At 37.5% G+C, this 15,626-nt stretch overlaps 1 protein-coding gene across 2 annotated transcripts; it reads left to right on the forward strand.

Moving 5' to 3' along the window:
• The first annotated feature begins 3,628 nt into the window (after positions 1–3,628).
• ap3s1 (adaptor related protein complex 3 subunit sigma 1) lies at positions 3,629–15,389 on the forward strand. 2 transcript variants are annotated; one of them, XM_079251835.1, is made up of 7 exons: positions 3,629–3,865; positions 7,005–7,096; positions 7,878–7,989; positions 8,073–8,144; positions 9,290–9,397; positions 10,623–10,664; positions 14,643–14,733. In XM_079251835.1, exons 1-6 carry the CDS (start codon positions 3,797–3,799, stop codon positions 10,656–10,658), a joined length of 489 nt encoding a protein of 162 aa, XP_079107961.1. In that variant the 5' UTR covers positions 3,629–3,796; the 3' UTR covers positions 10,659–10,664; positions 14,643–14,733. The 2 variants fall into 2 exon arrangements, with proteins under 2 accessions (XP_079107961.1, XP_079107960.1); XM_079251834.1 differs by lacking the exon at positions 10,623–10,664 and having other exon boundaries at positions 14,643–15,389.
• The last annotated feature ends 237 nt before the right edge of the window (positions 15,390–15,626 follow it).

Raw genomic sequence — 15,626 nt, forward strand, 5'->3', positions numbered from 1 at the left:
TCTGTTATAAACTAAACTTTGAACAAGTTAGCTGCGATGCTGGCTAATTTATAGCCCTGGACTATACCATTATGACAGAAGAGCAGGTGAACGCCCACAACTAAATCTGATTTAAATAAAGTGGCTGCGCAACATGAAATATCGCACACAAGTGGTGCATTTTCTCTCCATCTGTCTTAAAGAAGAGGGTGTTCATTCCCTCCAGTTTTTGTGGTTTGATAATTAGTGCATGCGACACATTAACAATATGGTCTCCCCCCCCGGCCCTCCCCCCCAAACATTCCTCTAACGATGACTGTGACACCCTCTGCTTCACTCTCCAAAGTGTGCGCAGTTTAGAAACTCACGAACAAGTGGGGGAGGAAGACAGAAACGGAGGTGCAAAGTAAATAGCAGAAAGGGAATCTTTGCATTGATTTTTGAGGGTGAAAAAAAAGTTATGAAGCTGATTTTGTCAACTCTAAAGGATCATCTGAAAGAGGACGTCATAAAGACACACTTTGTGAGTGTGGAGTGATGGAGAAGTGTCATAGCAATGTAACGAATGGCGTGCTGGTGTGCATGAAACATGTATAAGCAGTAAAAGTCCTTTTAAAGCATTTTGAATTCCCCGCAATTTGGATGGAATATAATCTGTGCACTATCTCCATTTGAGATAATGTGTTAACTCTATCAAACCAAAAATGTTTACTTAAATCAGTGTGTGGCAAGTGAAAAAAAACTATTTCAAAGGTGTGTCGCTGCCAAATATGCATTTGGGTTTTCAGTTGCTCTTTCTTTGCTTTTGTTGGACACTTTTCCACTTCCATCATAAATCATTCTGAAACATGCAATTCATTCCTCCCTAGATATAAATATGTCAGTCATGCACAATCCTCTATCTTTCTCTCTCTCTTTTCTGAGATAAAAACACTCTGTGAATATGCAGAGTTTATTATAGACCACGTGTGATTGAGACAAAGTGTACAAAATGTACAATAAGATTTCTTTCTGTATGCTGCTCTACTCCAGGGTGCCTAACGAATACAAGATGTCATATTCATGCAACTTTGAACATGTCCCCCTTTTATATAAAACTTTTCAACATGTTTGATTAAGTCAAAATAAATATTTTAAGAAAAAAAAATTGAATGGGTTACTTTTTACCCCTTTTCAGAATTAAATAGTGAAATATTGTTTGATTGTGAGCAGGCACGGCTGGCTAGGATATTCAGGCAGGAGAAATGCCATTTGTTTCCAATCACCCAACATGTGTTGTTATGTCAATGGTAAATCCTCCCCGGCTGAGGAGAATCCAGGCTATCATGATTAGTGTAAAAAGTGGAGAACTTTCCTTGAATGAGAATCTGAGCCAAGTTTTACTTTCAGCTCAGCTGCCACATCATCAGTACCAAACGTTCTTGGGCTCCACCCTGTGGCTAAAACTTACATGTACTACACTCAGCATAAACCATATATATATATATATATATATATATATATATATATATATATATATATATATATATATATATATATATATATATATATATATATATATATATATATATATATATATATATATGTATATATATATATATATATATATATATATATATATATATATATATATATATATATATATGTTCTGTTGATTTGATATTATTTTATGTTTTGGAATTGAATAATCCAGACCAATGTTTGAAAATAAAAAAGTTGAGACACTGTCTAATATTAATATAAGCTGATTGGAAATTCAAACAAATATAAAATCAATATTGGCACTTGTCCCAGCAATTAGCAGGTGGGGGCAGGCTATTCTCTGAACACACACCTTGCTAGTGGATGAAAGGTTCACAGAGACCTGCTGTCGCGATGTGAAAACAGTATGGTTGGTATTGTGGATTGGAGCTGCAAAACCTGTATAATAAAACCCTTTTTTGTACGATCAAGCCAGATATGCATTAATACTGGTGTCATCTGCGTGCACCTCCACAAAATCATGGATGTTGGCTTTGAAAGTTTGTGCTGGGAACAAGCATGCCTGGAGGAAAAACCCTCCGTCATCCACAAAAATAAAGAGTGTAAGCATTAATTATTATTTTCACAAGCTGTGTTTGTAATCTTTAGTGGGCTGGATGTGAAGCACACCTTTGAGTTTTTGGGTTTAGTTATACATTACCAAAGATTTCACCTAGACTCCTGACATCATTGATCTGATCGGATCCATAAAACTCAACAGAGGCTGCGCTTTTTGAGAAGTGTCTGAAACATTTAAGTTGCCAACATCACTTCTTTGCAACTTATACCGGTGGACTACTGAGGTCATTTTACCAGAGGCATTGTGGTAGATTATGGGAGCTTCACACATGTAGACTGTAGATCGCACGTGTCTGCAGAAGGTGATCAGGTCTTAACAGTACATCAGTCCATTTGGATTATCTATTTTCTATTCCTGCTTTATTCAAACCAACATTGCTTAACTCCACAAGAGGTTGGGTATTACACTGGACAGACTGACAGATTGTCTTTCCATCACAGAACCCACAAACACTCATGCTCAATACCAGGAAGTCACCATTCACCTAAGTTTATTAATCAACCAAACATGGACATGCTTGGTTTGTGGGAAGAGCATTTGAAAAGAACACAGACACATGTGCTACCATGCAGTCATAGATGCAGAAAAAGCAAGTCTAAAAGTGGGCCTGTTCATATTTTATTCTAATGTGACCTGGATGATCCAATCACAAGTGGACTTTGCTAAATACAGATATGAAACAGCCAGGATAAAGAACATGATCAGATCCGATTACTCAGGTCATTAACTTCACTGCCAAGATCAATTAAAACTGTACAACTTCCCCTTTTCCTCTCTCTTTCTTCACCAATAAAATAAAAAGTGAACAAAGATCAATTTTCACACATAAAAGTTTTCATAATTTCAAACAGCCTGCCTTTATATGTTTGAGTGCCTGCAATCAGAGTGTCTACGGCATGCTTAGCATTCTTTCTTATTTTTGTGAATAAACTTATTGGTTAGTGCATTATATGGACTGGGAAAGGTGTGAGAATGTTTGCGCATTCATTTTCTTTCTTTCTTCTATTTTTTTTTAACTGCGAATGGCAATGGATCTTTCAACCTATTCCTTTTCTAATCAAGTTTTCCTTCATTCTAAAATATTATCTTTATATTTTAATATTTAATTTAAGTTATTTGCTCCTAAAATTTTAGTAAATGTGAAAATAATAACTGCGCACACTTAAAAATTGTTAAAGTAAAGAGACATGTTAAGATTCACAGTTAAAACACAAACATTTTAGCTCAAAATTTAGGATTAACCTTAAAATATTTTGTTTAGATTTAGATTATAGGTTCAGAATAAGTTCAAGTTATTTTGCACAACAGTAGTTAAAATGTAAAAACTCAACATACACAGAACGTTTCCATGACGAACGGATCAGACGAACAGGTTTTCTGTCCTGTGGCGCCCTCGCGTGGACAAACCGAGCATCACATCAAAAATGTAATAGTCCTTGAAATCGTTCCTCATTGGCTGAAGAGGTTTGAGCTATCCCGGCTGCCGTAGCAAGAGGAGGGGAAAAGATGACTGGTCTTTTGACGTGGAATATTTCCGTAAAGAGACGATGGAGGAATAGAAGCGTGTAAGTCGAGGCCACCCCGTCCTAACCTCGAGTCGAGACGGGATTTAGCCCTGAATCTCAGTCAGGTGCGGGTGAACCGGAGCGGACAGACTCCAGTCTTCCACAGACTGACACCTCTCTGCTCCCTGCCTCCCTCTGTTCAGCTACAATCATGATAAAAGCCATTTTAATATTCAACAACCACGGGAAACCAAGGCTTTCTAAATTCTACGAGCATTATGTGAGTAAACAATCCAGTTTTAACCACTGTTGTTCATTCTTCCTCACATTTGACCGCGAGTTTAAATGACTTATTGTCCAAAATAGGAGAAAAAATTAAATTAAAGATAAAAAAAAAAAAAAAAAAAAAAGAGTTTGTTTGTGCAGATGGTGAAATTGGTCAGCAAACACTAAAGTAACACCGTGGCAGGCTGTTTGAATGGGAGTGTGTTTTTATTTTAGTGATGTGGCTGCTGCTACACACTGATCCTGATAAGACTGTCAGTGTGATCCGCTTGATCCTTTAAAAATATGAATAATTCAACACGCACAACCGAGAGCAGGGCTATCGTATTCCAGCTGAGCCTGTGTAAAGGGGGATTGCTGTCTTTTAATTCACGTTTCCTGTTTGATCCAGCTATGGTGACGAAGTGAGTTCACTGTTTGGGTCACATGACTTTAATGACGCCCTTGTGAGCATCTCGTGCTCACCCTCCTCCTTTCAACACAACCGGTGCCGTTAGTTTATTACCAATATCCGAGCCCAGTGCGGCGTGCCGTCTCTGTCAGGGAATCTGCAGATAATAAATGACAGCTTATGTAATATTCTTTGCTGAACAAGCTGCCCTGGATGCTTCTCATAATTGGATTTATGTCTCATGCTGACTATCCTTGACCGATGTTGGTATTACAATAACAATGTGCAGAGACACAGTTCCAGCCACACATCTGATCAAATACACCGCCAGGATGAGACAAAATATACTAATTAATTATTTTGTTAACAGTAATTGCTGAATGTTATGTTGCACGATGTCAAAGGTGAAAATTGACAGATTTTCCTCCCTTCTCTTTATTTTTATTGATTTTTTTTTATTTATTTTAGAACTGACATGATTAGATTGCTTATGCAAAATAGGAAAAATGGCTCAATGCTTCTTCCCCCTGCGGACATTGTAACAGCCACTCGATTGCAAGGAGACTAACTTGGCAAGAGCTTGACAACTTGCAGTGAAAAAACCTGTTGACATGTGCTGAACTTAACCTCCAAGCAGACCAGGTAGTCATACAACAAGAACAACTGGAGTGTTTGCACACCTGTTTGCATGTGGAGCATAGCGAGGTATAACTCAGACAAAACAAGGTTTGGAAAGTTGTGACACCACAGTGACTAAAACTGATTACATTTGAAGTAACTTAGCATGCTCATTTATGATAAAGATGATAGTCTTTTCAATTTCCAGTATTGCATAACCTTATTTTTGAGATCAACATTAAATCTCTGGGAGATATATGGTAAGGAATTGGATTACAAGGCAGCGATACGTAGTCGCCATCTGTTATATTAGAAGCTGAGGTATTGGCTTACTGGCTGGCAGGATATAATTTCACATGTAAAGAATTGTGAGCTGTGAACGCTATGTTTGGTTTGTTGTAAATGAAGAGTATTGTTTGAGCTGGACATTGCACAGACATTAAAAAAAAAAGTGATATAAAGTTTTATTTTTTTCCTCCATGAGAGTTTGTGTTTATGTGTGTGGAATGGCAGAGCTGAGGAGGTGTTGCTTGTTAACTATAGCCCGCCTTCCTGTTCAGGCATCAAGCCAAAACGTCCTGGTAAATATTGGTGAGAAGAGACTGATTAATTGCATTCACAAATTCAAAAACTATTTGCAAAAGTAGGGGTTTGGCCCCCCAAAAGTCCAAATTATGTAAACTATAATCTATTTCCTGATTTAAAGGCCGTTCATACTGCAACAAAAAGCTCATATTAACTGAACTGACCAAACTCTGGTCATCACACACATTCAGTTTTCCAACCTGGCTTACACTCTGTCACCCAAAACCAGGTTATTGTGGTGACCAGCACAAGGCTGGAGCTGATTACTTTTTGCTGGGTTGCTGAACAGAGTTCAGTCCGCATCAGCTGGTTGTCAAGCAGCCAGTTGTCGGTGCATCCATATTAGAATCTGTTTAGACAAAATTACAAGCAGATGGTTGTTTGCACCATTAGCTGCTGTTCAGATCCACTGTGTTTGTAGTGCTGTGTAGACTTTCACTGGTTTACTATATAAAAAAAAAAAGACTGCAAGCATATGGGAAAGGGAAGTAGCGTTGGAGGTTTACTAGCAATCTGTACATTTACTTGATTATTTGGCATGTATGTTAAATAATAATATTAAATAATCAGTTTCTTTTACACTGTATTGCATTTGAGATAAGTAGCCATATTGTAATTTCTCCTATGTGCATAAGTGGAAGGCAGTGCATGAATAATGAATTAGAATAAAAACACACTGTGGTAATGATATAAACTCATCAAAGCAGCAGGTATAAAAAGGGTTTAACATCTCTACATCTGAATGCAATCAGGTTACACTGTGTGGAAAAAGACATTTTTGCATTTTTAGTAGACAGTTTGGAATTCATTCAGTATCTTTCTTTGAATCAAACTGAGGACATGGTTATGGGCTGTACACCTCCACAGTCAGATCTCCACATATGAACCCAGAGTTTGTTTGAGCCCTTAATGCATGAAACATCTGAAATAAATATGAAGAACTCCGTTCCATTCTTCAGTCTCACTGCTGAGCTTGTTTGTATCGCTAAGCCATGAGTACTGTTAATGCTCCTGGTCTCATGCTATGTGTCACATGACCAGTTTAGCCTTCCAGCCAGCTGCATACTGGTCACCCTTTTCTGTCTCCTTGTGCTCATTGACCTTTTGTGGACCTAGTGAAGACATGATGCTGGCTCAGTTTTTAGTAGTTTTTTTTTATTGCTGGGTTTTACATTAAAGTAACAAATGAAATGCTTTTAGATGCTTTGTCCAGGATATTAAACATACATTTTATTAGAATTTATATCACATAAAATGTGATTTAGGCCAGACAGTAATCAAACTCAGAAGTCTAATTTCAAACATGCCTAAAGATATTTAATGTTTTGAAAAGAAACTTGTTTATAGTTCACCATTTATGGTTTCTGGTGTTGAAACCATGTTTATTCACTGTATCAATATGCTTATTATAAAACAACACTATTTGTTCTCTGGTTTGCAGTAATGAAGTAGCTTGCTGGATGCAGTTAGGTCCATAAATAACACATTGTTTAATATAACCTGGTTCCTAAGAGCCTTTGTCTTCTCATTGTTCCTGCAGAATGAAGACACAGAGCAACAGATCATTAGGGAAACCTTCCATTTGGTCTCAAAAAGAGATGAAAATGTCTGCAATTTCCTAGAAGGAGGAATGTAAGTCCGGAGCTGCTTATTTCTGGTCTAATGATAGGGCATTAGACTTTCAAGATGCATGTTCCTCTAAATCATTTGCTGTGTTGGAACATTTCATGAACTGTTTTTCCTCAATAAAGGAAGCTCTGAGGGCTTGATGCATTGAAATTGATAGCAGCAGCTATCTATCATTCATGAATGGCGGAGCTGCGTATTGTTTTCCCTTCTGGATTTCCACCTCTTTATCTTGCTCCTGATGTTTGTCTTTTTCTTTTAAACACCTTCTAGTTAAATTTGATCACAACAAAGCCAAAAAACAAATATCACAAAGTATAAAGCTGTAAAAAAAAACCAAGTTTCAGCAATTTCAAGGTAAAAAAAAAATGTTTAAAAGTGTGATTTTGTTTGCAGGATATGACGTTTCCTGTTGCAACAGAAACAAGGCCACTGATTTCTTATCAACCACATCGACAGATTTCATAAGCGCTGCTTGTTGTTGCTTCTCATATCACAGTATTTTGTGTTTAATCTCTTCCTTCATGACTGCAAACCTGTTATTTCTCACCTTCTGTTTCATCTGTCATAACATGTTTGCTTCACGCTGATCATATCGGGTCATGGCTTGGGGTACAGTACAGTGTCTGGCATTTACTCATAAACTTTATCTTCTTTGTGTCCGTTTCCAGGAGGATGATAAAACCTGAGATTTACCTCTGGAAAAATCCAGTAGGAAATGTTTGATGCTTAGATGGTGCGTGTGGGACCATGCAACAGTAAAGTTTCTTGTCCCCCTGGCTTTCAGGTTGATTGGAGGATCAGACTACAAGCTGATCTACAGACACTACGCCACGCTGTACTTTGTGTTTTGTGTCGACTCTTCGGAGAGCGAACTAGGCATTTTAGACTTGATCCAGGTAAAAACCAGAGTTTCATTTCATTAAATTTCTGGATTTGTTCTGGTATTACTGCTTTTTTTTTATTGGTGTATTTTTTCCAGGTATTTGTGGAAACGCTGGACAAATGCTTTGAGAATGTCTGTGAGCTTGACCTAATTTTCCATGTAGACAAGGTATGATTTTTATTTCCTGTTTAATCTCTCAGTCATGTAACATCTCAATGATACAGCTTGCTGGAACTTAGACATTTCTTTGATCTTTATGACATGGATATAATTTTCCTCAGTCATTGTCTCCTGATACTATAGTCCTCTAGTGCTTATCTGATGACCTGAAATGTGTTCAAACTACTGTTGTTGCCATGAACAGCTTCTTAAATACAGTACACATCCAGAGCAGAGAGCATCAGTTCATTTATTAATTTACTATTAAATTAATTGATAAAAATATATAGAGAGCTCATGTTCTGTTAATTTATAACTGAACAATCTTGTTGTGAGGGTTGACTTGAATGCTGCTGGCTTGTGTTACTGCAGCCCCTTTTGTCGACTTGTGTGTGTTTGTATCAAACTACAAGACAGTCATCATGCAAATGTGTTATTATTTTCATGTCATTAAATACCGGTAATAAGAAGGCCTGCATTTATTGCCTTTCATTGTCAAGCCTGTTGGTGTTGGCTAAATGTGCACTGGTCTCCCTACAGCAACTGGTTTGTAGGGTCAAAGCTGATTGCTAAACTGGAACAAACTCCGGTTTGTTAAATGTGTTGTTTAAAGGCCAGTTCAAACAACACCAAACTAGAGTCGATATCAGAATAAGTTGTTTGACATTGGCAGACATGACTGCAAAGGGTGCAGATATTCACCTCTGCTCCTCACTGTGCAAATGCATTTTCCTTACAAATGTAGCCTCGTTCAAAAGGCAAATAAACAGACTTTTCAACTGTATTCGATTTATTATCAAGAAACGTTACAATAAAGAAATAATTCACAATAATGTATATTATGGTGGATCGGCTGCAGTTTTAAATGAATATTTGTATGTTTAAAACACAAAATTTTGAATGACTGACTTTAACATTGAAAATAATTTTTCAGGGTCACTTAAAAAGTGATTGTGTGTGTAGGTCTTTTATTCTATTAATGAAATAGTTTTTCTTTTAAATGTAGCAAAGATGATTTTTCTGTTTTGATTCCAGCTGCTGTTGTGAATATAAGAAGTGTGTTTGATACACACCAGCAGCCACATCTCTCTGAGCATAGATAAAGCAAGTCGTTTTTATCAATTTAGAGATCAAATCTGTTATTTTTTTCTCAGGTCCACAACATCCTAGCAGAGATGGTGATGGGTGGGATGGTCCTAGAGACCAACATGAACGAAATCATTACCCAGGTGGACGCCCAGAACAAGATGGAGAAGTCTGAGGTGAGTGTGTCTCTGCCAGTGCGGTGTATGTATGATTATACCTCCAGCTTCTCTGAAATATTGTGCACAGTATGCAGGCATGTGTGTATGCTGCACCCTGCATGCTACTCTCCAGTGACTTTGTGGATGCTCCCTACCTGCTCTTGAGTGTTTGTGCTCCTTTTTCAGCCTCTTCTCTTGCTGCTGCGCTGCTTTCAATGCAGATTTAAAGACTCAACATGCTCTTTACTGTACACACATTTCTAAATGGAGAATGGTATCCATCACTTCTTGCATAAGCTTAAGTGTCCCATAAAGCACTGCTAGAATCTGTGACCATTAAATCTTCCCTATCCTTTAAATTTGAGACACACATGTTCAGTATTTAAAGAGAACATAAATTTGAGTCGCTATTGATATGTGATACATTGTTTTTTTTTAAACATCTTCTGGGCAGTGTTCCTGTCAAGACATTTTCTGTAAGCTGTGTTTTCCATAGAGCCTCAGCCAGCAGATAAACATTCATTCACTTATTGGAAAGTTTTTATCAGCCAGCCAGCCAGAGACAATTTCATTAAATCCATTTAGTTCTGCTCAGTATGGATTTTTTTTTTTTTTTTAGCATTTGATTGTCTTCATGCTTAACTGCATTAATGATTTGGCTTTGTTTACTTTTTGTTTCTAAATGCAAAATGCTGACAGTCACAAACCCGTTGTATTTTCTGAGCCCAAACGATAAAGTATTGACAGGTTTTGCAATGACAGAACTTTTAAGTTTTAAAGTACATTTTAACAACAACCTGAGCTGCATACTCTGCTTTAACCAGATAGATGATTCTTGTTTGACATTTTCTTTTTAAATGCGGAATCTTTTACTGTTCTTCTGTCATCGGTGCTGCTCTGTCTCCTCACTCTTGGACTGATCATAGACCACAGTTTGTCTTTCACGCTGATGCTAATTGAAACCGACACTGTTCATTTACATGACAGCATCTGGCAAACAAGGAAGAAGCTGCTCTTCCTCCAGATAGGCAAAGACTAAGTGGCATTGGTCTTATTAAAGCAAATCCTGTAATTTAGTGTCAATAATGTTAACAGAAGTTTTGAGTTGACAGATGTGGTGTATGATGGGTCCTGTCACTTTTCTGTGGAGAAAAACTGTAATTACTTTAATCTGCTTTAACATTCCTCATTCCTCTTTTTCCTGACCCTGTCCAGTTCTTTCCATTCTTCTCTCTCTTTACAGACGTTTATCTTTCAGTCTACCAGGCAGGACAGGTAGACACAGGTACTGCTAAATTTACAAACCAATGCTGTCACCTTAACTAAAGTTGACATCCCCTTTGAGCCTCTCCAAATGGTCCTCCATGTAACAGTTAGACTGATGTCACTAACATGCAGTAGCAATCTTTCATGACAGACCCAAAAATATTGACTTGTTGCCTTGAGTACAGTGCATTTACGCTGGTGATGGACAAAATAACAGAAATTCGAGCCAGAAGTACCACCATCCATTACAGTAGTTTGCTAAATTTGTAGTGTTGCGTGTGTCAGACAGGAGGCAAACTGGGAATTATACACAGTACATATTGTCAAAGTGTTTCTAGAGTTTTTGTTTTTTTTTTTGTTTTTTTTTTAACCCCTTTTTTCTTTTACTTTTTAAATCAGTGCATTGATATTTCTGTAATGTAGGAACTTAATTTGATGTCCAGAAGGTATGCATGCAGCTACAACAACTGGACAATAAACAAGGGAGCATGTCTCTGCACTATATAAAACATTGAAAAAGCAATGATCAGCTCCTAATAAGTTAATAATTAAACACACTTTAATGGAAAGTCTTGTATTTTCTTAATAAAAAAGATCAGTTGGCCCTCGATGTTTTAGAGAGGTTCATTTGTACCAGGCTATTGTAAAACATACAAGTCCAAACCTAAATCTGGGATTATTCTTATGAATAAGCACAATTAAAAAAAGAAAAATTTCCTCCAAAGTTTAGTTTTTGATGCACACTTCTTTATTATTATTATGGCTCAGGTTTTGTTAATGATAACCCGCTGCGACATGTCACACATTGTTGATCATCTGAGGTTGTGTTTGCATGGGTTTAAGACAAGATCTAATAATTTAGCTTTATTATCTCTAAATGTGTAAAATATTAGAAGTTAAAGTGACAACAGTAGGAGACTTTCTTTGTCAAACGACTAATCTAACGACCTAAATGAATCCATTATCAAACATGAATGATGTTACTTGTACCTCCAAGGCTAGTTTAATCTTAAGGTTAGATGTTGGCACCAAAACGTTCTTGTATCCACTGTAATCTTACTCACCGTGTTCCAAGTTATTATGCATAGGCTGTTTCTGAGATAATTGGTACAAATGATGGTGAATAAGATTCTTAAATTGTCAAAAATTATAGTGACATACAATAATTTTGATTTTTTTTTTTTTTACAGCTGTTTTTGCCAATCGATCAAAATATGGTGTTCCAGATTAGTTGCATAACGGCTCCACATCATTAAACAGGTTGTAAAAAAAAAAACAAAAAAGAAAAACTTAAATTATACACGTGTTGTCATTTCTTTTAATTAAAAGAAAAAAACATTTTTAAAGATCAATTTACATGTTCATATTGGAGCCTTTATTTGCTATCACCATAGCAACTCTGTCATCCTGTGTTGAATCCGTTGAATAGTTTCTAGCAGGCTCTTATTTGAGGTACTTGAATTGCCTCCCAAAGGTTTTGTGTGTAGGTACGCTGCTGTCCTCCTCATAGATGCTCCTCAGGTTCTTAAAAGAGCTGAGGTCAGGGAATGATGGCTACCACACCTTGCGTTTTTCTCCCTTTATCCCCGTAGCAGCCAAAGATTCAAAGCTATTTTTTGTAGCATGAAGTGGTGCATTGTTCTGCAAGAAAATAATTTTTCTGCAGAAGACACAGCTATTCCATTGATAACATGCCAGGAAAAGGGCAGATTTAAACTGTATGTGTTTACCCTGCTATTTTGAAACCCTAAAGGAGTGTACCATCTCACTTCCTATTATCCCAGAATATATGTCAGTCCTTCACCACTTTGCCAACATCATAGCCTTATTTTGACACAATATCCACCCAGAACTCCATCCAGCCGGACCTTTCAGTGTAGCCCAACATTTATCAGTGAACAAAACAGTTTCATAGTTAGTCTTCATGTATTTCCTATCTCGTTGTAAACATTTCTCATTGTGAACATTGGCCTACAGAGGCTTCATTCCAACTGCAGCCTCCGTAGTATCTTGCATGGAAATGTTCTTGGGATTCCATTAACACAAGCAGCGTCCAATAAAAACTTTCTGCTCTGTAGGTTCTTCTCTCTGAATACAAAGCATTTGACAGACAGAGACTTTCCGTAATCTGACTTTATCTGAACAAACCCAGGAACTCCCTGAATAACACAGTTTTAACAGAATGATGAGCTTAAAGTCTTAGTTAAATATCCAATGTTTTCAGTACTTTGACAAGGCATTGCAGTATTTCACACTTCTCATTTGCTGAAAGGTCGCTCTTTTTCCTCAAGCTGGATGGAACCTGGGACTTTCTTATACATCTGGAACAACCTTCTCAAGTAACTATCTATCAAGCTTGTCTGAGATTATTAGTGATCTAATCTGATGGGAGAAGCACAAGCTAAAGCTTCCACAGAAAACTAAAATCCAAATGTTTAATCAACTAAAATCCAACATGCTGAATAATTTAGAGCACAGTGTTGCGTCTACTGTTGACTGGTCAGACAGCCACAGCTCTGTCTGTTTTTCTTAAAAAAAACAAAAAAACAACTACATTTCTTCAGTTTGATTGGGGAAAAAATATTAACTGTAGACACAATGGCCAAACAAGTCACATTATCTGTCTTTAATCATGCAGCATTTGGTTAAAAACCCACTATAATGGGCTAAGACAGCAGCTTCTCAGGCAACCTGCTAAAAGGAGAAACAAATGATCTCAGGTCTGAATACTGAGCCCGCGTGCTGCATCAGCATTCCTCTAGTTTACTGACATGACTGCCCTCCCATCTAACACCAGTCTCCTTTATTCCTGGCAGAGGAAGGAATCCCCTTCAGACAAGTGGTGCATTTAAATATATTTGAAAAAAGGAGGATTCATTGGCATGCCAGACATACTTTGTATCTCTCTGGTTTACAAGGATTTTCATTTCAATGTCTTTCTAAGATGGGGAGTAAACACGTAGTAGAGCTCTGTTTTTAAAGCTTTTAGGTCATTTTTGGGTCTGTCTGCTAAAGATTCATTGAGCGGGCTCTCTAACCGCAGTGATTCTCAAATGTCTGCTCACACTTAATACCACAAGGTCGAGTCTCTACAGCTGTTTAAATTGCACTAGAAAAGCAACCTTGCACTTAATAAAAACAGAATTTTGCTTGGACAATTTGACATTGAGACTCACTGTGTTAGTGTGATACCTCCTCTGTCCCCTAGAGTAGATCTGTCATTTTAGTTTACACCAATAGGCTTACAACCTCCTCATATCACCAGTAATTAACACAAAAGATGTATACATGGCACAATACTCATATTCCTCTATTCATAAACTTGTATTTAGACAGAAAAATGGTAGATATTGTCATGTGTAGACTCTCCAGAAGCAACTGGACCCACACAGAGGTACAGTATCACCCGTACTTATTATGGCTAAAGCTTTGATGCACACATTCTTTACATACCTATCTTCCCAAGCACCAATCCCGTCTACATATCCAAATCCATTTTTCTGCTTTACCTAATTCTCCGCTTGCATTTTTACCCTTATCGGTCCTCAAGAGTCCGGTGGGTTCACTTCTCAAGCAATGCTGCCTTTTGTCCATCTGATAAATGTCCAACACTGTTCAGTACATCAGAAGTGGAGAATGAATAGTCTACTACAGTATGTCCCTACAGTTGACCTTCAATTGGCTCTGGTTGTGATGTTCATCATTGTAGAAACGAATAATGCATGTGCATACGAAGCTCTAAAAGCATCTGAACGTACATTTGCACATGTTGTCTGTCTCAGTGCTTTTGCATTTTGTCAGCAGTTGACTGTTTTGCGTCCAGTTCTCTGTTTAGCACTGTGTGTGCGTGCGCGCGTGTGTATGCGTGTCCAGTGTTCACTGTTCCGCGTCTTCTAGTGTACAGCATGTTTTTAGCTTCACTGGCTTGTATCTTATCAACCCTTCTCTGTTTTGTGTGTGTGTGCGTGTGTGTCTGTCTGTTTGTATGTGTGCACAGGCCGGTATTGCAGGAGCACCTGCTCGTGCCGTATCAGCTGTAAAGAACATGAACCTCCCGGAAATGCCCAGAAACATCAACATTGGTGACATCAGCATAAAAGTGCCAAATTTACCCTCCTTCAAATAGTGGCAGCGAGATCGTGGAGCTGCAGATGTCAGCCAATGTTTACTGTGATGCAATCTGTTTACCAAAACCTCAAATTACTAACTTTTGTCAAAACTTTGCATCTTGAAGGGTACTGTGTGATCTGACACTCCTTGCTCTGGTGTTATATCTTTGTTTTTTCCTGTTAAAATAATGTTGATGTTTTTTTCTTATTGAAGGACAAATGAAATATTTATTTATCAGTGGTACATTCCTTTTGTCATCCCTGGAGGCGAACTCATAACATCACAGATCTGTGGTGGTTTGCAACTAAAATGACTTTATTTAGATATTTGTTTACTTAGAAGAAAAGGTCTGGATGGCAGTGTGGGACAGCCTTAATGTGTTGGTCATTCCAGGCGAAGGAGAAAATAAATAATGAAACCATTGTAGTTCATAAACTGGAACATGTCTACTACAGTGTTAAATGCTAAATGACCTAATATTATGATTATATTACATTACAGATACTGTAAGCTGTGTTACCAATATATATAAAATGCTGAAATTACTTTTTTTTTTCCCTTTCTTTGTATGTCAAATATTTTAAAGATTTTTCATGTCTTATCAAATATTTCTTTTAGTTTTCATCTGCGCATGATCCCCCCCCCCCTTCTTTTTCAACAATAAACTGTCAAAATGGAGTTTGTGTGTTTTATTCAAACCTGAGCAGCTGCATCGAAGAGCTGTAGCTTCTCCTTATGGGATGGCTACTGAACCAGTTGAGCTAAAAACAGCCCCATATGTTGTATTTTCTTGATGTATTCAGCACTGTCGCAGCCATGGCAGGTGGAGAAATACTATAAGGTGATGCACTGATTGTAATTTGTACCTCTT

This window comes from Telmatherina bonti (assembly GCF_933228915.1).
Source record: "Telmatherina bonti genome assembly, chromosome: 13".
NCBI classification, from domain to species: Eukaryota; Metazoa; Chordata; class Actinopteri; order Atheriniformes; family Telmatherinidae; genus Telmatherina; species Telmatherina bonti.